We start from the raw sequence: 27,302 nt of genomic DNA, 5'->3' as shown, positions 1-27,302 counted from the left end.
TGACTCTTCAAAAGCTCCCGACCGATAAAAGTCAGAGTGTGCCACAATAATGCACACTTCAGACCTCGATCAGGAACCAAGCCCAACGATCAGTACATCACGGATGCTACTATCCCAATACATTTCCTGAGCACAAACGCTAGTTGTTATCTGCTACTTTCAATGGCCCTGTTGTACTCAGCAACAGCACTCAGAAGATTCATTTGGTGTTCCGAAGTTCGTCACTAGCCCAAACATCAGTACTTTAACCAACGATCTTCTTCCCCCGATTATGGGTTTAAACCACAGCCAGCACGACATCATCCTGGGGCCAAAGGATCCCCGTGCTACTAGCTAAGACTCTAGTCAGCTGCGAATTTAAAAGAATTAAATTCTCACCAGGAATGAGATCCGTGCATCTCGGAGCCCCGGTTTCGCTCCATATTTCCCCTCGAAGCACAGGGGGGTTACTTCCCAGAGACAGTCAAAGTCCAAATCCTAATCAATCCAGATATCCTAGTCTCTGGTCCTTTAGAGCGAGGCAGTCATCCAAAAAACGTCTGCTGCAGTATAAGTAACCCATATATTCCGATAAAAGTTCAATTATACATTCTGATTGAATCCCAATGAAAGGAATAGCGAGTATTGGTCCTTTCCATTGCCAAAGAAATGTGAATGTCACTGGCCGCCATATATTCGTCGTTTATGTGACATGCATTAGCAGTTTCATTTCCCCTTCTTAGTCCGATATGTTGATGTCCAAGCTAGATTAGGAAATGTTTACAATCCAGTAGAGATTTCGACTTCAACATATTGGATTGTTGCAAGACTATCCACGAATTCCTGTATAAAACAGCAATTCAACACTCTGAAAGGTAGCCGAAGGTCTAAATCAGACGAGAAATATTCCGAACCAATACCCGTTTCCATCGTTAAACCATCAGAGTCGACTGAATTCTCATAATCCCGAAGCATAGAGTTTGCGGTAGTCTCGTTTGTAGTATGAGATAACATGCCCAGTACGCTGCTCCTTCATTTTGCTGACTTTGAGTCCAAGAGTCGAAGCACTTAGCAAAAGTGTTTCTGAGGAAAACATCAAGGTTAAGTATGTTCAGGATCGCCTCCAGTCTGGCTTGAGTTGTAGAGCATATCGCCCCCCGTGATCAAAAGACATGCTAGTCTTTGCACTTTGTAGAGAGGTATATTTTAATAACCACTACACAAGTGCACCATAGATAATGACCGATTTTGTTAGCTGATTTTAAATCCCATCTTTCCCAAAGGTCTTCTTTGAAGTGTAAAAGACGCAAACATACGACCCTCAGCATTACGTTTCCACGACGTTAAGTATACCAAACTTGTTTTCCTTTTTTCGATAATTCCAGAGTTAAACCATCCAGTCAAAGAGGTTTGAAAGCTGGAATTTCGAATCTTCTGGTAAAAAAAATACCATTTCAGTCGACCTTCAAATTTTCCCTTACATCTTTTACCTTGGCTCATGATAAGTTCACTTATCGTGTAAAGATGTTTCCCTTTTATAAGAAGCACGACGTCATCAGCATATCAGACCCCATTGAGGCCTATCGTACTGAGCCTGAAAAAGATTATATTTATGACAAGATTCCACAATGTATTATGTTGGAACTAGGAAAATATGGAGAGGACAGATAGAGGAACTGGTGTTTTTTGGAAATTCGATTTGAATTGCCCTAAATTGAAAGTGACATGAAAGACTTTTGCTGAGAGTTTATTCCACGGCTATAGAATGAACGGATATTGTAGTAGTTTTTTGTGCGGTCCACTATCCAATCTAGGCTCCTGTTAAAAGCTTACGTGCTCTTGCAGTGGTTGATTGCTTTCCAGTAACTTTGACATCAACCGGATCAGCCTTTAAAAGAGTAGGAATTGAGGAACTATCATTATCCTATATTATTTTAACGAAGGTTCTCGAAGGAGCTGATCGTAATATAGATTCATGCCTCAGCACTTTGCGTAGCGAATCAGTTTCAGCATTTTTGTTATTACGCCAGATTGCATTACATTTTTCACATTTAAAATCCGGCAGACTGAAGCATTATTGTCAAAGGAACAGAGTTTCCAATTGAAATGCCGAAATAAATCGTTCAGCATTACACAACGAGTCATTTCGTAGTTAAATGTTGAATGTTTCGTCGCTGTTTATGAAACGTATGAATTTCGGAAAGAGAAAAACAGCAATCCACATTAACGAGAGGTGCAAAAACATTCTCTTTATTCTTATCAGGATGTGAAGTTAGGAAAAGGTCGGGGGTGTTGTGTTGGTGCCCCTCCACAAATTAATTAAGCGTTGATCATTCAGTCGTTCAATATATTGGCTTTCTTTAGTTGTATGACTTGAATGGGGAAGACAAAAGCTCCACGCCTTTTGTCTTCCCCATTCAAGTCCTTGAAATCAGCTGTAAGAACAATCTCATTGCTAGGACAACTCTCAGGAATTTTCGACATGGATTCGGAAAGGAGATCGAAGTTAGATATGGTAATATCTCTTCCCGATCTTGCAGAATCATTGGGAGCAACTCAAGCACCAATTTCAAAACGTTTGCGAGCAGCAGAATTCATCCAAAAGCAGGGCAATTGGGTACCATACAAATTGAAGCCGAGCTACTTTTAAAGACGATTTTGCATGTCTGAAATGCTGCTTGAACGCAATAAAAGAAAATAATTTTATCACCGAGTCATTACTAGCGATGAAAAATGAATCCATTACGATAACCCGAAGAGTAGGAAATCATATGTGAAGCCAAATATCCATGGCGCTAAGATAATGCTCTGCATTTGGTGAGACCAAAAGGGTCCTATCTATTATAAGCTGCTGAAATCAGGGAACAATGGCCGAAAAACACCCAGAATATGAAACCGTAATGTTCCATCGTGACAACGCTCGCCCAGATGTTGCAATACCTGTCAAAAACTATTTAAAACAAGTAAGAAAGTATGGTCGGTCAAGCCCGACCATATAATACCCTACACCAAGTAAATGAGTAAAAATATTTTTCTTTTAAAATATCAATAATTTATATTTTTGAGTGATTTTTGGAAGTGGGCCTTATATGGGAGCTATGACCAATTATGGACCGATCACCATAAAATTAGGTCGTGTGATTTATGTCTATATTAAAGTTAACTATGTTGAATTTTGTGTGTATACCAACATTTTTAAGCGATTTATGCACATTAAAGTGATTTTCGGAAGCGGGTCTTATATGGGAGCTATGACTAATTATGCACCGATCGTAATAAAATTTGGTGACATGAATTTCGTATGTATAAAAGTTATTTGGAGCGAAATTTGTGTAGATACATATATAAATAAACATTTATGACCGATAAAGTCCAATTTCGGGAGGACATTTGTATGGGGGCTATATGAAATAATGGACCGATTTCAGCCAGTTTCAATAGGGTTCGTCCTTGGGCCGAAAAAATTATATGTACCAAATTTTATCGAAATATATTCAAAATTGCGACCTGTACTTTGCGCACAAGGTTTACATGGACAGCCAGCCATCCAACCAGACGGACGGACGGACGGACGGACATCGTTTAATCGACTCAGAAAGTGATTCTAAGTCGATCGGTATACTTTAAGGTGGGTGTTAGACTAATATTTTTGGACGTTACAAACATCTGCACAAACGCATAATACCCTCCCCACTATGGTGGTGTAGGGTATAATGAAGTGGTTGGAAAGTTTTGCCTCACCCGCTTTATAGTCCAGACCTTGCCCTATACGACTACTATTTGTTTTGATCGATGCAGAACACACTCACTCTGGTGGAATACACTTCACTTTGGAACAGAGTATCCGATATTGGCTTGAATCGTTCTTGGTCTCAAAAGATGAGTTTATTTGGCTCGGAATCGATATGTTGCCAGAAAGATGGGAAAAGGTCATAGGTAACAATGGCCGATATTTTGAATAAATGTTTCAAAATAAAAACAAAAAATTCTTACTCTCAATAAAACTGTTATACAGTTTACTAAAACTGTTATACAGTTTATAAAAACTGTTATACAATTTATTATAATTGGTATACACTTCTGTAAAACTGTAATACACTTCAGTGAAACTGTAATACACTCCAGTAAAACTGTTATACAGTTTCTAAAACTATTATACAGTTTCTTAAAACGGCTCATTGAAACTGTAATACAGTTTTGAAAACTGTTATACAGTTTATGAAAACTGTTATAAAGCTTATGAAAACTGTTATAGTTCATAAAAATTGTTATACAGTTTGTAAAAACTGTTATAAAGCTTATAATGTTATAAAGTTTATAAAAATGTTATGCGGTTTATAAAAACTGTTATACAGTTTATAAAAACTGTTTGTAAAAACTGTAATACAGTTTATAAAAACTGTTATGCGGTTTATAAAAACTGTTATACGGTTTATAAAAACTGTTATACGGTTTATAAAAACTGTAATACAGTTTATAAAAACTGTTATACAGTTTATAAAAACTGTTATACAGTTTATAAAAACTGTTATACAGTTTATTAAAACTGTTATACAGTTTTGAAAACTGTTATACAGTTTGAAAACTGTTATACAGTTTTGAAAACTTTTATACAGTTTATAAAAACTGTTATACAGTTTATAAAAACTGTTATACAGTTTTGAAAACTGTTATACGGTTTATAAAAACTGTTATACGGTTTATAAAAACTGTAATACAGTTTATAAAAACTGTTATACAGTTTATTAAAACTGTTATACAGTTTATGAAAACTGTTATACAGTTTATGAAAGCTGTTATACAGTTTATTAAAACTGTTATACAGTTTTGAAAACTGTTATACAGTTTATAAAAACTGTTATACAGTTTATAAAAACTGTTATACAGTTTATAAAAACTGTTATACAGTTTATAAAAACTGTTATACAGTTTTGAAAACTGTTATACAGTTTCGAAAACTGTTATACAGTTTTGAAAACTGTTATACAGTTTATAAAAACTCTTATACAGTTTATTAAAACTATTATTCAGTTTATTAAAACTGTTATACGGTTTATATAAACTGTTATACGGTTTATATAAACTGTTATACAGTTTATAAAAACTGTAATACAGTTTATAAAAACTGTAATACAGTTTATAAAAACTGTAATATAGTTTATGAAAACTGTTATACAGTTTATTAAAACTGTTATACGGTTTATTAAAACTGTTATACAGTTTATTGAAACTGTTATACGGTTTATATAAACTGTTATACTGTTTATAGAAACTGTTATACAGTTTATAGAAACTGTTATACAGTTTATAGAAACTGTTATACAGTTTATTAAAACTGTTATACAGTTTATAGAAACTGTTATACAGTATATAGAAACTGTTATACGTTTTATTAAAACTGTTATATAGTTTATGAAAACTGTTATACAGTTTATTAAAACTCTTATACAGTTTATGAAAACTGTTATACAGTTTATTAAAACTCTTATACAGTTTATTAAAAATATTATACAGTTTATTAAAACTGTTATACGGTTTATATAAACTGTTATACAGTTTATATAAACTGTTATACAGTTTATAGAAACTGTTATACAGTTTATTAAAACTGTTATACAGTTTATTAAAACTGTTATACAGTTTATTAAAACTGTTATACAGTTTATAAAACTGTTATACAGTTTATAGAAACTGTTATACGGTTTATAAAAACTGTTATACGGTTTATATAAACTGTTATACGGTTTATATAAACCGTTATACAGTTTATAAAAACTGTTATACAGTTTATAAAAACTGTTATACAGTTTATAAAAACTGTTATACAGTTTATAGAAACTGTTATACAGTTTATTAAAACTGTTATACAGTTTATAAAAACTGTTATACAGTTTATAGAAACTGTTATACAGTTTATAGAAACTGTTATACGTTTTATTAAAACTCTTATACAGTTTTTTAAAACTGTAATACAGTTTTTTAAAACTGCTATACAGTTTTTTGAAAACTTTTATGCCATTTTTTATTGTCAACTACTATCGTCCCTGTGTATAGCTGACATTTTAAATTATTTATTAAGTTTTTATTTATAACTTTTCCAAAAAAATTTCTGTTGAACTCTAAACTTTTCGAAAAAGTTTTCCTTTTATTGTGCCTTGTGTTTGTTTTGTTTTCATACCACATTGCTTTAAATGACATTTTAAGCTGCAAAGTTAAATATAAATGGTAGGGAATTGTATAGTAAAAAATCGATTTTAATTAATTTAAATAAAAACTATTGTTTACAATGGCACTTGTTAAAATATTGTTGCCGCATTAATTTATAGTTTGTTGGCTTTTGAACGCTGCTTTCAAATCAAAAGTATCAACGGGATAAAATAAAAGCGAGGGAATAACAATGCTAGAGAAATGAAACAGAAATAAAAGTAGCAAACAAATAAAATTAAAAGTTATAGCAATATAACATGTAGTATGTTATTCAGTATTTTCTCATATACACATAGGTTGTTAAATGTATGCATTAACAAAGTTGTAATGTACATACATATTATACAGGTGTAAGAAAAACTGTTTTCAAATACATTAAAATAGTAGAAATCATTCAAATAAAACCCAGCAAACAAAATAATTTGTTTGAGAACTTTTAGTTTAACAAATTCTATTCATAAAATATTTATTTTCATTAGGGTTTTTTCAAATTTAGATTTTTTCATTTTTTTTTTTTTTTTTAATTGTTTATTGGGTTATGTATTCATTTGTGTTGGTAGAAACTGCATGTATTGTATATTTGTGTATGGGGATGTGTGTTGATTATATATAGCTGTGTCTAGGTTTTTCATTAAGCTTATCGACCGCATTCAAAAGTACATGTTTATACACGAATAAATGTTTCTGTGTTTGTGTTTCTGAATTTGTAGTCGTAACGATATAAATAGTAAATCCTTTGGATTATTGACAACATTTTACAATCATAGTTACACTCTTGTAAACACACACATTTTACAGAAATACACTTCAATACACATTTGCCATAACCAATAGTAGTTATAAAACAGTGTGGAGAATAATAAAAAGGGTCGAAGAGTAGAACACGTGTCTTTAAAACAGAAAAATCGGTCTTTATATCTGAAATTCTCTTATAAAAATGTGTAAATTTGGATTTGAATAGCTTAAATATTCAAACCAAATCTTTATTTGTCTTACAATTTTGCCCTTTACTGTAGCATAACTGTTCGGTAACATTAAACAAATTCTGCTGTAAAATGTATTTCAAAACAAATCAAGTAAAAACGATTTTATAACTACAATAAAGCCCTATAAAACAACAACAAACAACAAAATATATCAGGTCATAAGTTTTCTTATTTTTATTTATCAAAAAAAATTCAAAATGAACGTCGAAAGCCTCCATTTTTATTTTAGTTTCTTGGTATTTGTGGATTTTGTAAACAAACCGTTTTTTATTTGTGTTCTTGTTGTTACAACTGTGTGTGAGTGCTGGTGTTCCGTTATAATTGTACTCAAATAAATATGGTCAAGTGAGAGAGAGAGAGTGTAGCAGAGATGTTAAATTTAGTACTATTGTAACAATTTCACTACATTTTTCACTTAGTAATCACACAAAAGATCAAAATTACTAGATATCTGAAAATTTATATAAAAAATACAAGTGTTTTTTATCCTAGTTTGAAGTTTAACAAATATTTCGTAAATTCCTTACAAAACTTGCCTAATTTTAAATATTTTTCCAATATAAAAGCCATTTCATTGATTAATATTTGTTTTTATTTCTATTTTTTACAACCTTTTTATATTTTTATAAAAATCCATCCCTGCTATAGAGTATCCTTGTTTAAAATTGATGTATCGTCCGTTTTAGTTGAGTGTGAGTAATTTTTGTTTGACATCAACAAACCATTAGGACTTACAAAAAACAAAAAACTGTATATAAAATCAATTGAATATCAACCATAAAATCGATTGAACAAAAAAATATTTACTCCACCACCATTAAATACATAGAAAAATACTGGCTAAAGCTGGCTAAACGAAGAGTACGCTACAGTCTTCAATATAAAAATTTTAGCGAAAATCTGGAAAAAAACAAGTAAGAGAGCTATATTCGGCTGTGCCGAATCTTATATACCCTTCACCAAATTGTACTTCAAAATACAAATTTTAAATATTTTTAGGTAAACAAAATTTATTTTTTGTTTTCTGAAAAAAAATTTTTTTTTTTTTAATTTTAGAATTTTTTTTATTTTTTTAATTTAAAAAAAATTTTGGTTTTTCAAATTATTTTTTTTTGTTGAAAAAAAATTCAGATTAAAAAATATTTTTTCAGAGTTTGACCGATTTTTTTTAAATTTCAAAATTTTTTTTTTAAATTTCAAGTATTTTTTTAAATTTCAAAATTTGTTTTAAATTAAATTTTTTAATTAAAAAAAAAACAATTTTTGTTTTTTAATTTTTTTTTTGGTAAAAAAAAAATTCAGGTTAAAAAATATTTTTTCCGATTTTGACCCATTGTAGGTCCAACTTGCTATAGCCTTATATACGTCGTTGCAAAGGTCTTTGAAATATCTATCATTATATATCCATATTGTCTATATTAATGACTTAGTACTCCAGATATAGGTCAAAAATAGGTCAAAAGTCGAGGTTGTCCTGATTTTTTCCTAACTAAGACAAGATAAAGGCCTATGATTGAAGTTAAACTAAAACTATATAAAGACCTATGATTGAAGCTAAACTAAGATAATATAAAGACCTATGACAAGATAAAGATCTATAATTGAAGCTTAAATAAGACAAGATAAAGGCCTATGATTGAAGCTAAACTAAGACAAGAAAAAGACCTATGATTGAAGCTAAACTAAGACAATATCAAGTCCTATGATTGAAGCTAAACTATGTCTATATAAAGACCTATGATGGAAGCTAAACTAAGACCTGATGAAGACCTATGATTGAAGCCAAATTAAGACAAGATAAATACCTATGATTGAAGCTAAACTAATACAAGATAAAGACCTATGATTGAAGCTAAACTAAGACAAGATAAAGACCTATGATTGAAGCTTAACCAAGACGAGATAATGAGCTATGATTGAAGCTAAACTAAGACAAGATTAAGACCTATGATTGAAGCTAAACTAAGTCTATATGATTGAAGCTAAACTAAGTTTATTTAAAGACCTATGATTGAAGCTAAACTAAGACAAAATAAAGACCTATGATTGCAGCTAAACTAAGACAAGATAATGACCTATGATTGAAGTTAAACTAAGACAAGATAAAGACCAATGATTGAAGCTAAACGAAGACAAAATAAAGACCTATGATTGAAGCTAAACTAAGACAAGATAAAGACCTATGATTGAAGCTTAACTAAGACAAGATAAAGACCTATGATTGAAGCTAAACTAAGTCTATTTAAAGACCTATGATTGAAGCTTAACTAAGACAATATAAAGACCTATGATTGAAGCCAAACTAAGACAAGATAAAGACCTATGATTGAAGCTAAACTAAGACAAGATAAAGGTCTATGATTGAAGCTAAACTAAGACAAGATAAAGACCTATGATTGAAGCTAAACTAAGACAAGATAAAGACCAATGATTGAAGCTATACTAAGACAATATAAAGACCTATGATTGAAGCTAAACTAAGTCTATATAAAGACCTATGATTGAAGCTAAACAAAGACAAGATAAAGACCTATGATTGAAGCTAAACTAAGACAAGAAAAATACCTATGATTGAAGCTAAACGAGGACAAAATAAAGACCTCTGATTGAAGCTAAACTAAGACTAGATAAATACCTATGATTGAAGCTAAACTAAGACTAGATAAAGTCCTATTATTAAAGCTAATCTAAGACTAAATAAAGACCTATGATTGAAGCCAAACTTAGACAAGATAAATACCTATGATTGAAGCTAAACTAAGACTATATAAAGGTCTATAATTGAAGCTAAACTAAGACAAGATAAATCTCTATGATTGAAGCTAAACTAAGACAAGATAAAGAGCTATGATTAAAGCTAAACTAAGACAAGATAAACCCTATGATTGAAGCTAAACTAAGACTTTATAAAGACCTATAATTGAAGTTGAACTAAGACAACATAAAGTGCTACATTTCTGTCTATAAAATACTAAATTTCAAGCAAAAATATGACCCTCATTTGAAGCTTCAAAAACCAAAATTAGGTCACAAACTTCATGACAATCCAACATTAACAATTGAGTAGTGGCTTGCGAAAACCTAAGGGCTGGACAAAAATTGGTTACAAAACAGAAAATTTTGTTCGTTTTACAATTTGTTTTTATTTGGTTAGTTTCTTTAGTATAGAATAAATGATTGAATGATGCTACGATAAGTTTACTTTTCTATGTTTTAGCAGTAAATATTTTGTAAATGTATATAAAACAGCTCCAGGATATTTACAAAGGATTTTATATTTCTGTTATCATGTCAAACTATAAAAAGCTTATTAAATACTGTGTATATATTTTACTTTATTGTTTTGTTTCCAATTTTGGATTCATTTTTTCCTAAACTATTAAGAAAACTATTTGCACGTTTTTATTTAGAGCCAGTTTGACACGACAGTTAAACAGGCAGACTGGCCATAGCCACAAATGCAACTACAATCAAGTAACCATCTAGCAACCACATTTTTAAGAGGATTATTGATTGTCATTATTGCGAAACCATCAATTATTATTTAGTAGCTGGGCGTAAGTATGATGTATATATTGAAGAAGACAGTTGCTGATGCCAGCTCAAATATATTGTTGGGGGGGTTGGGGAGAGGTTATATAGAATGTAAACTTTACTAAACTTCCTTTAATTGCTTACTTGCTTGTCAAAATATCTTGTTTTAAACCCATTAAATTTTGGCAGACTTTACTACTCCTCTTTGAAACGCTACTGAAGCTAAAGTAAAGGTTATTTTAGGAGTATTGCTGTTACTAGCCAGGATGGAAAGAATTTTATAATTTCTCTTACAACATTTTATAACTTTCTTTTGTATAAACCTACAATTATTTCCTTTACTGTAGCTGATTTTTTTTTTTATTGTAATATTAGAAAAAACTCTACAGTTTATTTAAAAATAAATCAAGCAAAAAAGGTTTTGTAACAATACAAAATACAAACAAAAAACATAAAACCTTTAATAATACAAATGGCAAAATAAATCTAAAAAGGAAATTAGGATTATTGACTTTGTTGCTTAGTAAGCATCTGGGGAATTAATAACATTTCCTTAATAATCGAAAATAATGTCCAATGAAATACAAATAATCATCTACTTATGTTGAAAATAATAAAACTTGTTTTTAAATGAGAAAATATGTAGAAAATAAAACCGCAAAAAAAATGGAAATGGAAATATTTAAATTTAAAACTAAGTGAATGATTTGGAAAAGGATTAAAAAACTTCATAACCCTAGAGGAATAATTTAGCTATGATTTTGGGAGGAGCAAATTAGTTTACTTTAAATCTCAAGAAGATCATTCCTAATCGATTTTTTTGTTAAATAAATATCGTTACTATGCTGGAAACACATGTTCCAATATCATTATGAGACTTATAATGGATTTGATGCATTTTTAGGCAGTTTAATTTCCTTTTAGAAAAAGTAGTATTTTTACTACTTTTTTGAAAATGTTGCAATATTATAAATTTAAAATATAAAAATGATTTCCAGCTAATAAAAATACTTTTAAAGAAAAAATTTTGGTTTTGTAATTTATAGTTTTTAATACTTTTTTAAAAAATAGTACTAAATTAAATAAAAACACTAAAAATCTTATACAAATTTTGCCAAACTGTTAATTAATTCATAAAATTGTCTTATAGTAAATTAATATTCATTTTGAAAAAAGTAGTATTTCTACTACTTTTTTAAAAATCTTGCAAAATTGCTAATTTTATATATAAAAACGATTTTAAAAAAATAAAAAATCTATTGAAGCAAAAAAAAAAAATTTAAAATTTGAAGTTTTTAGTACTTTTTTGAAAATGTTACAAAATTAAATAAAAAGACTAAAAATATTATTAAAATTGTTGCAATATTTAAATTACTACAAAAAATAGTAATATAATGCCTTAATTCTCAATTGCAAAAAGGTAGTATTTTTACTACTTTTTTAAAAAATTTAGCAAAGTAATTAATTTAGTACATAAAAACCATTTCAAGCTAACAAAAATATGTTTTTTTCGGTTTTCTAATTTATGTTTAGTTTTTAGTACTTTTTTAAAAATAGTACTAAATTCAAAAAAATCGTATAAAAATTTTGCCAAACTGTTAATTAATTCATAAAATTGTCTTATAGTAAATTAATTTTCATTTTGAAAAAAGTAGTATTTCTACTACTTTTTCAAAAATCTATCAAAATTGCTAATTTTATATATAAAAACGATTTTAAACAAATAAAAAAACTTTTGAAGCAAAAAAAAAAATTTTAAAATTGGAAGTTTTTAGTACTTTTTTGAAAATGTTACAAAATGAAATAAAAAGACTAAAAATATTATTAAAATTGTTCCAATATTTAAAATACTACAAAAAATAGTAATATAATCCCTTAATTCTCAATTGCAAAAAGGTAGTATTTTTACTACTTTTTTAAAAAATTTAGCAAAATAATTAATTTAATATATAAAAACAATTTCAAGCTAAAAAAAATATTTTTTTTCGGTTGTCTATTTTATGTATAGTTTTTAGTACTTTTTTAAAAATAGTACTAAATTCAAAAAAATCGTATAAAAATTTTGCCAAACTGTTAATTAATTCATAAAATTGTCTTATAGTAAATTAATATTCATTTTGAAAAAAGCAGTATTTCTACTACTTTTTTAAAAATCTTGCAAAATTGCTAATTTTATATATAAAAACGATTTTAAACAAATAAAAAAAACCTTTGAAGCAAAAAAAAAATTTTAAAATTGGAAGTTTTTTAGTACCGTTTTGAAAATGGTACAAAATTAAATAAAAAGACTAAAAATATTATTAAAATTGTTGCAATATTTAAATTACTACAAAAAATAGTAATATAATGCTTTAATTCTCAATTGCAAAAAGGTAGTATTTTTACTACTTTTTTTAAAAATGTAGCAAAATAATTAATTTAGTACATAAAAACCATTTGAAGCTAACAAAATATGTTTTTTTCGGTTGTCTATTTTATGTATAGTTTTTAGTACTTTTTTAAAAATAGTACTAAATTAAAAAAAAAATCGTATAAAAATTTTGCCAAACTGTTAATTAATTCATAAAATTGTCTTATAGTAAATTAATTTTCATTTTGAAAAAAGTAGTATTTCTACTACTTTTTTAAAAATCTTGCAAAATTGCTAATTTTATATATAAAAACGATTTTAAACAAATAAAAAAACTTTTGAAGCAAAAAAAAAAAATTTTAAAATTGTTAGTTTTTAGTACTTTTTTGAAAATGTTACAAAATTAAATAAAAAGACTAAAAATATTATTAAAATTGTTGCAATATTTAAATTACTACAAAAAATAGTAATATAATGCCTTAATTCTCAATTGCAAAAAGGTAGTATTTTTACTACTTTTTTAAAAAATTTAGCAAAATAATTAGTTTAGTACATAAAAACCATTTCAAGCTAAAAAAAATATTTTTGTTCGGCTGTCTATTTTATGTATAGTTTTTAGTACTTTTTTAAAAATAGTACTAAATTCAAAAAAATCGTATAAAAATTTTGCCAAACTGTTAATTAATTCATAAAATTGTCTTATAGTAAATTAATTTTCATTTTGAAAAAAGTAGTATTTCTACTACTTTTTCAAAAATCTATCAAAATTGCTAATTTTATATATAAAAACGATTTTAAACAAATAAAAAAACTTTTGAAGCAAAAAAAAAAATTTTAAAATTGGAAGTTTTTAGTACATTTTTGAAAATGTTACAAAATGAAATAAAAAGACTAAAAATATTATTAAAATTGTTCCAATATTTAAAATACTACAAAAAATAGTAATATAATGCCTTAATTCTCAATTGCAAAAAGGTAGTATTTTTACTACTTTTTTAAAAAATTTAGCAAAATAATTAATTTAATATATAAAAACAATTTCAAGCTAAAAAAAATATTTTTTTTCGGCTGTCTATTTTATGTATAGTTTTTAGTACTTTTTTAAAAATAGTACTAAATTAAAAAAAATCGTATAAAAATGTTGCCAAACTGTTAATTAATTCATAAAATTGTCTTATAGTAAATTAATTTTCATTTTGAAAAAAGTAGTATTTCTACTACTTTTTTAAAAATCTTGCAAAATTGCTAATTTTATATATAAAAACGATTTTAAACAAATAAAAAAAACTTTTGAAGCAAAAAAAAAAATTTTTAAAATTGGAAGTTTTTAGTACTTTTTTGAAAATGTTACAAAATTAAATAAAAAGACTAAAAATATTATTAAAATTGTTCCAATATTTAAATTACTACAAAAAATAGTAATATAATGCCTTAATTGTCATTTGCAAAAAGGTAGCATTTTTACTACTTTTTTAAAAAATTTAGCAAAATAATTAATTTAATATATAAAAACTATTTCAAGCTAAAAAAAAATATATTTTTTCGGTTGTCTATTTTATGTATAGTTTTTAGTACTTTTTTAAAAATAGTACTAAATTAAAAAAAATTAATTCATAAAATTGTCTTATAGTAAATAAATTTTCATTTTGAAAAAAGTAGTTTTTCTACTACTTTTTCAAAAATCTATCAAAATTGCATATTTATATATAAAAGCGATTTTAAACAAATAAAAAAAACTTTTGAAGGAAAAAAAATATATTTTTAAAATTGGAAGTTTTTAGTACTTTTTTGAAAATGGTACAAAATTAAATAAAGAGACCAACATTTTTATTAAAATTGTTCAAAATTTAAATTAATAAAAAAAATATTAATATAGTGCCTTAATTCTCATTTGCAAAAAGGTAGTACTTTTACTATTTTTTTTAAATGTTCAAGAATTATAAATTTAGAATATAAAAACGATTTCGAGCTTTTGAAAAATCTTTTAAAAAAAGTAGTATTTTAGGTATTTTTTGAAAATAGTACTTAATTCAATAAATAGGCTAAAAATGTAATGGAAATTTTTTCAAAATTAAAGTTACTGCAAAAGAATATTAATATAGTGTTAAATATTCACTTCAAAAATAGTATTATTTCTACTACTTTCTTTGAAATTGTTGCAAAATTATAAAATTTATAAACAAACACGTTTTTCAGTTAATTAAGAATACTTTTGAGCAGAATTTTTATTTATAAAAATTCTTTTATAAAAAATAGTACAAAATTTTATTAAAACTGTTTCAAAATGTGAATTACTTCAAAATATATTTATATAGTGCCATAATTTTCATTTTGAAATAAGTAGTATTTCTACTACTTTTTTTTAAAATCTTCCAAAATTCATCATTTCATTCACCAAATTGTTTTCAACTAAAAAAAATATTTTTTAACAACAGTTTTCGTTTTTAAAATAAGTTGTATTTCTACTACTTTTTTTGAAAGTTATGAAAAATTTCTAATTTTTAATGTTAAAATTGTTCTTAAACGAATAAAAATCTATTTTAAAATAATTTTTCATTTTTTAGTTAAACTTTGTTTTAGTACTTTTTTCAAATATTATGAAAATAGTATTAAAATTATCGAAAAAGGCACAAAAAGTCTTCAAGAGTTTTAATTAATTTAGAAATAAGTAATTTAAAATCAAAATTTAATTTTTAAAATAGTAGTATTTCTACTACTATTTTTTAATATGTAATAAAATTAATATTTTATTTTATAAATTTATGTTAAATCAAATAAAAATACTTTTCAAGGAAAAATTTCATATGTTAAATTGGATTTTAGTACTTTTTTGAGAAAAGTCTACAGGCTAAAAACTGCATCAAAGTTTTCCAGATTATATAATATTTAAAAAATATTAATTAACTATTTCTACTAATTAATATTTATTTGAAAATCGTATTTCTTTTTTAAACAAGCAGTTTTTTAGTCCTTTTTTGATATAGTACCTATTAAAAATGCTTCAAAAGCTTTCTAAAATAGAAATTATTTAAAAACGTATTCATAAACTATCCAATTTTGCACTTTAAAAAAAGTAGTTTTTCTACTACTTTCTTTCAATATAATGCAAAATTATTAATTTTAAGCCAGCAAAATGTTCTTAATCAAATTAAAGTTTATTTGAAAATATTTTTTAGATTTTTATAATGACAGTTTTGAGCACTTTTTTCCAATGTTAAGAAAATTTTATAACAATGGAAAAAAAATGTACAAAATGGCTTCCAGATTTTTAATTAATTCAGAAAATAGTTATTTAAGAGCTTATTTTTTCATTTTAAAAAAAGTAGTATTTCTACTACTATTTTTAAAATTTAACAAAATTAGTAGTTTTTCATATAAAAAAGGCTTTAATAAAAAAAAAAATCATTTTTATTACATTTCTATAAATATTAGTTAATAAATATCTTAGTACTTTTTTCAAATAGTATGGAACTTTTATAAAAAATGCTAAAAATTATACAAACGATTTTCAAATTATTAATTATTTAAAAAAATAGTAATTAATTACTTTATTTTGCATTTTTGAAAAAAGTAGTATTTCTACTACTGTTTTGATAAAGTTGAAAAATTAATAATTTTTGATGTGAAAAATGTTTTTAAAATAATTAATATTTATTTGAAAATAATATTTCGTTTTTTGAACAAGCTGTTTTCTTTAGTACTTTTTTCAAATAGTTTAAAGTAGTATAAAAAAGTTTAACAATTATTCAAAAATTTTGGTAATGTCGAATATTCAAGAAAGAATATTTATTTAAAGCTTTCTGTGCATTTTTAAAAAAGTAGTATTTTTACTACTTTTTTAAAAATTTGCAAAAATTATTAATTTTATTTACAAAATGATTTTTAGTCGCCTAAAAATAACTGTGACAACATTAATTTCCGTTTTTTACAAATTTTACGGAAAAATCATACAAGTTTTTTGTACAAAAAATATTTCAGATCGTAAATTATTAAATATTCTTAACCCCAAATTGAGTAACAGGAACGGAAAACTATTTTCAATTTTATATATATAATTTGAAATTAAAAATAGTTTTAAAAAAAAATTCACCTAAATTTGTTTAAACTTTAATAAATTTCCAAATTGATTATGACTACCTATCACTTTAAATTTCAATATGGTTCTCAAAATCTTTACATGTTTTAACTTTTTTAATTTGTTGGTCAAATTTTTTTCAGAGTTGAATTTGAATCATATCTTAATTCTGAATTAATAAAATAAATAAAATAAATTCATCATAAAACATTTCCACTTACCTCTATAATACTATCTCTGCCCAAACCGGCCAACACCTTGCGATTCAGCTGTTGTTTCCTGGCCGCAGCCGTAGCACTCGCCAAACGTACACCGGAACCGCTGAGACCAGCTGCTGCTGCCGCTGCCGAAGCAATAACTATTTCGTCTTCCTCCTCGTCGTCGTCTTCTTCGTCCTCCTGATCGTCCAGAATATTATCGTCGTCCTCGTCTAAACCGGAACCGCTTAAATTGAAATCATCGGCAACAGCAGTGTCCACAGCGTCTAATTGTTCTTGAAAACTTAAATCTAAATCTTGGGGTAGTTTAGCATATTTCTTGTGATTTTTCATGGTTTCAAGCCACCAAAACGTTTAATGAAAAGGGACAATGGACGTTTATAAAAAAGTTAATGGCCACACATTAGTAGAAAGAAAATGTAAATAAAAATAGTTCAAAAACACTTGAAATTACACGCTCACGCACTTATTTTTTATAGCAAACACTAAAACAAACACACGCGTTATTTACTTTAGGGGACAACAAAGTGAGAACAACAAAAATCGTAAGAGACGTAAACTAACGGTTTTTTTAGTTTTCTTTTTTTTCGTTTTGTTCTTTGACAATTCAAATGCAACTGTTTGGTAGTTGTTGTTATTTTTGTTTGGTTATTTTTTTCCCGTACAATTTAATGAGTCATATGTAGACAAAAGAGAGAGGGGTAAAGGAATTCCTTTTATTATTTAGTTTTTGTTGTAGAATTTAAATTATTGTTGTTTTCTTTTTTTTAATTCAATGTTATTTTAGGTTTTTTATTGAATTTTCTTTTTTTTATTGTTATTACTTTTGTTGTGGTGTTGTTTTGTCTTTTTTTTTCACAAATAAAAAATGAGCACACAATCGATTTTTTTCATTTTTTTGTTCCTTTATTTCTATAAAATCCATTCACAAAAGCATGTTTGTTCTTGTTTTCTTCAAATGCTTAGTTATTATTAAAGCTGTTTTATTGTTGTTGTTGTATATAGTACTTTCACTATATAGAAGTTATGTATTAACAACAGGTTTTTTTATAGTTTTACTTTTGTTTTGCAAAAAAAAGGTTCATTTATGTTTTTGTTTAATCACACAAACAATTCCAATGACTCCATTTAAAAAATTTACAGCTTGACATCATTACAAGTGCGGTGGGGCTGGTTTACAAAAAGCCTTTATATTACAGCACGTTGGCTGCTTCATTGAATAGTCAAGTTATTGGAAACACAAACACTGATACACACAAACTCCAACCACACCATAAAACAAAATTACTGCTTTTTTCGTCTTTTGTATTACAAAGTTGGCGAAACAAATTAAAAAAAAAAGGAAGAAAGAATTTTTCACTTTCTTCCCTTTTATTAAAAAAAATCCAAGTTAATTGTTATACACTTGCTTTATTATATCCCGTTTAATTTAACACTTGTCTTTAAATTTCTTATAAGAAATTTATTTCAATTTAATTTTCTTTTCACTAAAAATTCTTATGGGATTTTTTTTCACTTTTATTTTTTAATTTATCCGCGTTATGGTCTTTACGGCTCCACTAATAAAATGCGTTTGTCCCCAAAGTTCTCTTGCAACTGTCAAATAGTTATAGAATTTTTTCTGCAATTTTCTTTTGTTGGCTTTTCTGTTTTAACCCTGTCACCGCGCAAGCTCCAACAAAAACCGTTTTGTTTGTTTTGCTCAAATTGTATGCAAAATAATTGCACTTCTTGTGTTTATGTTGTTATGACTGAGTGTTGTTGTTGTGTTTTAGGCTGTCATTATACAGAAATGTAATAGATTAATGGGAATTTTTAGTGCAGTGTTGTTAAGTGTTTTATGTGGAGCAGTGTTGGGTAATGTTAAAAATTTAACGGTAAATGTCTAAATTAAGGGAAACTTGAAAGAAAATTTGTTTAGTTTATAGAAAAATTAATAAAAATGCATTAATAGCAATACAATAATGTAATTTTGTATACTAAAAAGAAAGACAAATATTTATTAAAGTGAAAATTATTTTAAAAATGTGAAGGGGAAGTGTAGCTTCTATATGAAACCCTTTATAAAAAAAATATGAGAGCTATATTCGGCAGAGTCGAGTCTTATATTATATTCACTCTTATAGAAAAAAACCAGTACATACATACCTCCAAAGGAATATTTTTTTAAGAAACTGTCCTGTCAGGTTATTGTAGAATACGATTCGAAAAAAAAATTATTCGAATTTGTACGTTTTACACATGGAACTTCGAAAATATTTTCTTACTGTGGTATGTAAAAAATCACCCTACGACAGTTTCGTACTAGATTAAAGATAAAATGTAACCTGTTTCTTTAATCTATTACGAAATTGTCAATGGCGTAAAACGACTACGCCATCCACATTAAATTAAATAAATGTTTCTTATTTTCTTCAAAAAGTAGAAATAAGAGATTTTTTACAAGAAATTGACAGAGTATTGACGATATTGGATACTCTGTTCAAAAGTGAAGCATATCACAGATAGGGCGTTCTGCATGGATCGAAACAAATAGTAGTCGGTAGGTGCAAAGTCAGGGCTATAAACCGACAGGCAAAACTTCCCAACTACTTCATTAAATAGTTTTTAACGGGTATTGCAACATGTGGCCAAGTATTACCATGATGGAATATTACAGTTTCATGTCTGGCCGCATATTCTGGAATTTATCGGAAAATACAGAGCATTACCTTAGCGCCAGGGATATTTGGCTTTGGTATTGACTCCGCTGGGCTACACATACGATCTCTTACGCTTCGGGTTATTTTAATGGCTCTATTTTTCATCGCAAGCAATGATTCTTTTAAGGTCTCTCAACTTCAATTCGTATGGTACCCAATTTCCCTGCTTTTGAAGGAATCCAGCTGCTTGCAAACGTTTTGAAATTGCTGCTTGAGTAGCTCCCTATGATTTTACTAGCTCTTGTTGAGTTTGACAATGAACATCATGGCATTAATTCCTCTAATTTTTGGTCTCAAGAACTGAACTAGAACAGAACTAGAACTGATCTAGAACTGAGCTAGAACTGAATTAGAACTGAACTAGAACTGAACTAGAACCTGAGATAGAACTGAACTAGAACCTGAGATAGAACTGAACTAGAACCTGAAATAGAACTGAACTAGAACTGAACTAGAACTGAGCTAGAACTGAACTAGAACTGAACTAGAACTGAACTAGAACTGAACTAGAACCTGAACTAGAACTGAACTAGAACTGAACTAGAACTGAACTAGAACTGAACTAGAACTGAACTAGAACAGAACTAGAACAGAACTAGAACAGAACTAGAACAGAACTAGAACAGAACTAGAACAGAACTAGAACAGAACTAGAACAGAACTAGAACAGAACTAGAACAGAACTAGAACAGAACTAGAACAGAACTAGAACAGAACTAGAACAGAACTAGAACAGAACTAGAACTAGAACAGAACTAGAACAGAACTAGAACAGAACTAGAACAGAACTAGAACAGAACTAGAACAGAACTAGAACAGAACTAGAACAGAACTAGAACAGAACTAGAACAGAACTAGAACAGAACTAGAACAGAACTAGAACAGAACTAGAACAGAACTAGAACAGAACTAGAACAGAACTAGAACAGAACTAGAACAGAACTAGAACAGAACTAGAACAGAACAGAACTAGAACAGAACTAGAACAGAACTAGAACAGAACTAGAACAGAACTAGAACAGAACTAGAACAGAACTAGAACAGAACTAGAACAGAACTAGAACAGAACTAGAACAGAACTAGAACAGAACTAGAACAGAACTAGAACAGAACTAGAACAGAACTAGAACAGAACTAGAACAGAACTAGAACAGAACTAGAACAGAACTAGAACAGAACTAGAACAGAACTAGAACAGAACTAGAACAGAACTAGAACAGAACTAGAACAGAACAGAACTAGAACAGAACTAGAACAGAACTAGAACAGAACTAGAACAGAACTAGAACAGAACTAGAACAGAACTAGAACAGAACTAGAACAGAACTAGAACAGAACTAGAACAGAACTAGAACAGAACTAGAACTAGAACTAGAACTAGAACAGAACTAGAACAGAACTAGAACAGAACTAGAACAGAACTAGAACAGAACTAGAACAGAACTAGAACAGAACTAGAACAGAACTAGAACAGAACTAGAACAGAACTAGAACAGAACTAGAACAGAACTAGAACAGAACTAGAACAGAACATAACAGAACTAGAACTAGAACTAGAACAGAACTAGAACTAGAACAGAACTAGAACAGAACTAGAACAGAACTAGAACAGAACTAGAACAGAACTAGAACAGAACTAGAACAGAACTAGAACAGAACTAGAACAGAACTAGAACAGAACTAGAACAGAACTAGAACAGAACTAGAACAGAACTAGAACAGAACTAGAACAGAACTAGAACAGAACTAGAACAGAACTAGAACAGAACTAGAACAGAACTAGAACAGAACTAGAACAGAACTAGAACAGAACTAGAACTAGAACAGAACTAGAACAGAACTAGAACAGAACTAGAACAGAACTAGAACAGAACTAGAACAGAACTAGAACTAGAACAGAACTAGAACAGAACTAGAACAGAACTAGAACAGAACTAGAACAGAACTAGAACAGAACTAGAACAGAACTAGAACAGAACTAGAACAGAACTAGAACAGAACTAGAACAGAACTAGAACAGAACTAGAACAGAACTAGAACTAGAACAGAACTAGAACAGAACTAGAACAGAACTAGAACTAGAACAGAACTAGAACAGAACTAGAACAGAACTAGAACAGAACTAGAACAGAACTAGAACAGAACTAGAACAGAACTAGAACAGAACTAGAACAGAACTAGAAAGGAACTAGAACAGAACTAGAACAGAACTAGAACAGAACAGAACTAGAACAGAACTAGAACAGAACTAGAACAGAACTAGAACAGAACTAGAACAGAACTAGAACAGAACTAGAACAGAACTAGAACAGAACTAGAACAGAACTAGAACAGAACTAGAACAGAACTAGAACAGAACTAGAACAGAACTAGAACAGAACTAGAACAGAACTAGAACAGAACTAGAACAGAACTAGAACAGAACTAGAACAGAACTAGAACAGAACTAGAACAGAACTAGAACAGAACTAGAACAGAACTAGAACAGAACTAGAACAGAACTAGAACAGAACTAGAACAGAACTAGAACAGAACTAGAACAGAACTAGAACAGAACAGAACTAGAACAGAACTAGAACAGAACTAGAACAGAACTAGAACAGAACTAGAACAGAACTAGAACAGAACTAGAACAGAACTAGAACAGAACTAGAACAGAACTAGAACAGAACTAGAACAGAACTAGAACAGAACTAGAACAGAACTAGAACAGAACTAGAACAGAACTAGAACAGAACTAGAACAGAACTAGAACAGAACTAGAACAGAACTAGAACAGAACTAGAACAGAACTAGAACAGAACTAGAACAGAACTAGAACAGAACTAGAACAGAACTAGAACAGAACTAGAACAGAACTAGAACAGAACTAGAACAGAACTAGAACAGAACTAGAACAGAACTAGAACAGAACTAGAACAGAACTAGAACAGAACTAGAACAGAACTAGAACAGAACTAGAACAGAACTAGAACAGAACTAGAACAGAACTAGAACAGAACTAGAACAGAACTAGAACAGAACTAGAACAGAACTAGAACAGAACTAGAACAGAACTAGAACAGAACTAGAACAGAACTAGAACTAGAACAGATCTAGAACATAACTAGAACAGAACTAATTTTTAGTTATTTTCTCCCAAAATCATTTGTTTTTGCTGTCCTCTTTTAAATAAAACACATTTTCCTTTTTTTAGATTTTAAACTTTTCGAAAGCAATTTTTATGGATTTTTTTTTATTAATTATTTTTTGTTTTGTTTTTCTTTTATTTAATTTTATTTTGTGTGTTTTCTTTTCTTGTTTTTATGTAATATATAAACTTGATTAATATGATTTTGAGTTTGTTTGTTTTTATCATTAAATTTGTTTTTTTCATTTTTTATATATGTATATGTTTAATTTAAGATTATAGAAGATAAATTAAATTTTATAGAAAAGTTAAATTAAAAAAACAAAAAAAATAATGATAAAATTAAGATTGAAGAACAAAAAATTAACTTCAATAATAAAGAAACAATAAAAAAATAAAATATAAAAGTATAGCTACCACACAGAAATTAAGTTAAATTAAAAAATATATGTATGTATATATAATTATCTTTTAATTTAGTTATGTATATTAAACTTACATTTCAAATGATTTATTTTTATATAAAAAAAAAATGTTACATTATTTTGTGTTCATCAATTTAATGATATTTTGTTTGTATTTTATTTTATTTGAAATACAAAACCCAATGAATTATTTGAAATACATATTTTTAAATAAGACATTGAGTAGTTGTTTTAGCCTTTATGGGTTTTTGTTTTGTAGAATAAAATATATATTTGTTTTATATATAATTAAGTATATATATACTATATTTATATTTATGTATGAATATGTATGTATTTTGTTTTATGTATGTATGTATAAATAGAAAATAATGTATGTGTTGTTTCTTATAAATGTTTTTTGTTTGTTGTATTACAGTATTTTAAGTGTATATTTTTTATATATAAATTTGAGTTTTTTTTTTTTAAAAAAAAGTTAATTTCTTTTTTTTGTTTAAATTTATCTAAAAAAATGAATTTAGATTTATATGTATTTTGTGTATGGAGAGTGTTATATTTTTTTATATTTTATTTATAATCTAAATACAGTTTTGAATTATTACATTAGGTTTTGTATATGTATAATAAATACTGACAACTTACAAAATTTAAATGTGGGTTTTTATATTTATAATTTTATATAAATTATGTATGTATATTGTTGGTTTTATTTTTAAGTAAAATGTACAAGTTTGTATAAAGTTTGTTAGTAATTTGTATTGGTTTTGTAAAAAAAAAAATATAATTCGAGTTTGGAGAAACTATTAATCAATAAACAAAGAAATTAAAAAGAGATTTTTTTTTTATAAATTTTCAAATAAAAATTAAAACAAATGTGTAAATTTTTTTAGTTTAAGCAGCAAATATTTAATAAAACAAGTGTAATTTTGCCAAGATCTTGCAAAATGGCCCCCAAAGTTTATTACAATTGTCACACTTTACAACACTGAAAAGTTTTTCATTGCTCTCTCTCTTTGTTCAATATGGCGACATAAACAAAGTGCAAAATGAGAGAAAACCAAGCTGCTATTAAAATGTTGTCATATTTCTGTAGTTCCTTTAAATTAAATATGAAACAATTTATTGCTTTTTGTAGTTTTGATAAGTTTACGAAACAATTTAAAAAGAAACCTAAGTGCAATTTTGCCAAGTTCTTGCAAAATGGACCCCAAAGTTTATTGCAATTCTTGCACTTTACAACACTGAAACAAAACACTGTACAAAATGAGAGAAAAAAACAAGCTGCTATTAAAATGTTGCCGTATTTCTGCAGTTCCTTGATTTATAAACATTAGAGGCGAAAAGTCCCAGTTTATTGCAATTCTTACACTTTACAACACTGACAATTTTAGCATCGCTCTCTTTGTACAATATGGCAACATATAAACAACAAATGTGAGAATAGAAGTAAATAAACAGAGAAAACTTACTGTTATTATAATGTTGCCATATTTCTGTAGTTGCTCGATTTGTCGAGGCGGACAGTAGTAATATTGCAAAATGCAACAATTTGTGGATTATTTGGATATTTTTATATTAAAGAAGTTCAGTTTTAAGTGCGAATTGAATTTATTTGCTTGTTGTGTGTATTTTTAATGGATTGCTGAGAAATTTTGTACTTATTTGCCATGCTGCAAGACTATTCGCTCTTAATATTGAACTCCGCTAATGTATCGCTACGATATTTTACAATGATGCAAAACCATTTGCACTTAATACCTTGCAATTGTCTACACGATGGGTTTTTAGCAACACTTTAAAATCGAGACAATCGTCCTACAAATGGCAGGACAACCTCGACTTTTGTCGGACCTACAATGGGTAAAATATTTTTTACCCCGATTTTTTTTCACCAAAAACAATTTTTTTGTTATACAATTTTTTTCTCTAATAAATTAAATTTTTTTTTGGAAATAAAAAAAATTTTGAAAAAATTCAAAAAGAAATTTAAAAAAATGCCTAAATTTTTTTTTTAAATTTTGTTTACCTAAAAATATTTAAAATTTTTATTTTATACGATTCGGTACAAAATTAACACAAAAATTATTTCCAGAAATGTTTACAACTCTTGATTGTAATTATTTGAAACAATTACGAATGTAAATGTCGTTGGATAGGTCTATGAAATGCCTTTCATTTGTCTATATACAAAGTAGTAATGTTTTTTTCTTTGCTTATTTCTCAGCCATTTATGAGCTGATTTTCCGATTATTAACAGCAATCGAATCCGGATTATAGCCGATATTGTTGTAGTCATCGTAGCTGTAAATTTAATATCTATAATGATGCAGATATATGTTGAATTCGTATAGTTTTCATAGTTTTGTGACTATTTAACGACATCATTCTCATTCGCTAACATTTAAAAAATTAGCTTTCACTTGCTTCTGTAAAAATTCAAACAAATTTCAGACATTTCCATGTATTTTACGATTATGATACGTATTCTCAACTTGTAACAATTTACTTGCATGTGCAAATGCAGGATTAGAATGCACAGTTTACTAAAAATATGGCAATATCTTAACAAATAACGGTTTTTCTTTCAATGTTTCTCTGTTGTTTTAATGTCGCCATATTGAAAAAGAGAGAGAGAGAGTGTAATGGAAACGCAATATACATTACAAATGCAAAATGCTGTAATCATGTGTATTTTGTTGTTGGTCTTGCAAATTTGCATTTATGACAGACTATTTGCACTGTTTACTTTCTTTTAATTTGTTTTTTTCTAATGTCGCCATATTGAAAAAGAGAGCGTAAAGCAAAATGGTGTGACAATATGTAATAATTGTCATTGTCATGAAATAAACTAACACTTTTCTATAGAAAACTATTTGTTTCTCTATAATGTTCACCTAAAGACATGACTTGAAATGTGACAAAATGTTAAAAAGTGAAGACTAGATATAAAATGGAATGAACATTTTCAATTAAGAACAACTGTCAACCTTTAAACTTTTTAACTACAATTGAGACTTAGAGCCAGTTTTTGACTTCGTATTTAAATATGAATTATATTTAAGTTCTATTTAAATACGAAAATGAGTTTCTCAGTGCTTTTTTAAATGATACTTAAATGGCCAACGTTGGCCATTTAAATTCTATTTAAGTTTCATAAACTACCATATGTTTTTGACAGCTGACTTTTGTTGTTTGGTTTTTTTTTTCACTCTATTGTAGTAAAAAAAAAAACAAACAACAGCGTCTTGCTAAAAAAAGCGTCTTGCAAAAACTACAATTCCGATGCGGGGCAATTGGAGCTTCTTTTGTGCATTTTCCTACCAATAATTTTATTGTTTAATAAACTTTTATTTCTTATTGGGCAAAATGTATCAATTTTTGTTTTGGTTGAACAGCTGTTTTAAGATAAACTATCGATAAATTTTTGATATTTAGTAGTGCTACCATACTTTTATCTTATTTAAATAAGACAAATTATGTAGCACTGAAAAACTCAAACTGTATTTAAATACAACTTAATTTTAAGTTAAAATTAACTAAATACGTATTTAAATAACAAGTCAAAAACTGGGCATTATAAAACACATAAAAAATATACTTTTTTCATACAAACAAAGACTTAACTATAGTTAAAATGTTGTTAAGTTAACTTAACTAAATAATTTCTAAAAATATAAGAAATGAAAAGTGACAAAT

General features: G+C 27.5%; 1 protein-coding gene across 1 annotated transcript in view; it reads right to left on the bottom strand.

The window, feature by feature from the left end:
* Positions 1-17,784, bottom strand: part of SPoCk (secretory pathway calcium atpase) — a 230,491-nt gene extending 212,707 nt beyond the window's left edge. Inside the window, exon 1 of the mRNA XM_065506526.1 lies at positions 17,353-17,784. Coding sequence (XP_065362598.1) covers positions 17,353-17,682 — 330 coding nt within the window. The 5' untranslated portion in view covers positions 17,683-17,784. The remainder of the gene's footprint in view (positions 1-17,352) is intronic.
* Between the last annotated feature and the right edge of the window lie 9,518 nt (positions 17,785-27,302).

This window comes from Calliphora vicina, chromosome 3 (genome assembly GCF_958450345.1).
Source record: "Calliphora vicina chromosome 3, idCalVici1.1, whole genome shotgun sequence".
NCBI lineage: Eukaryota > Metazoa > Arthropoda > Insecta > Diptera > Calliphoridae > Calliphora > Calliphora vicina.
Note: the sequence above shows the minus strand (reverse complement) of the source record. Positions and strands in the feature narration are given on the sequence as shown.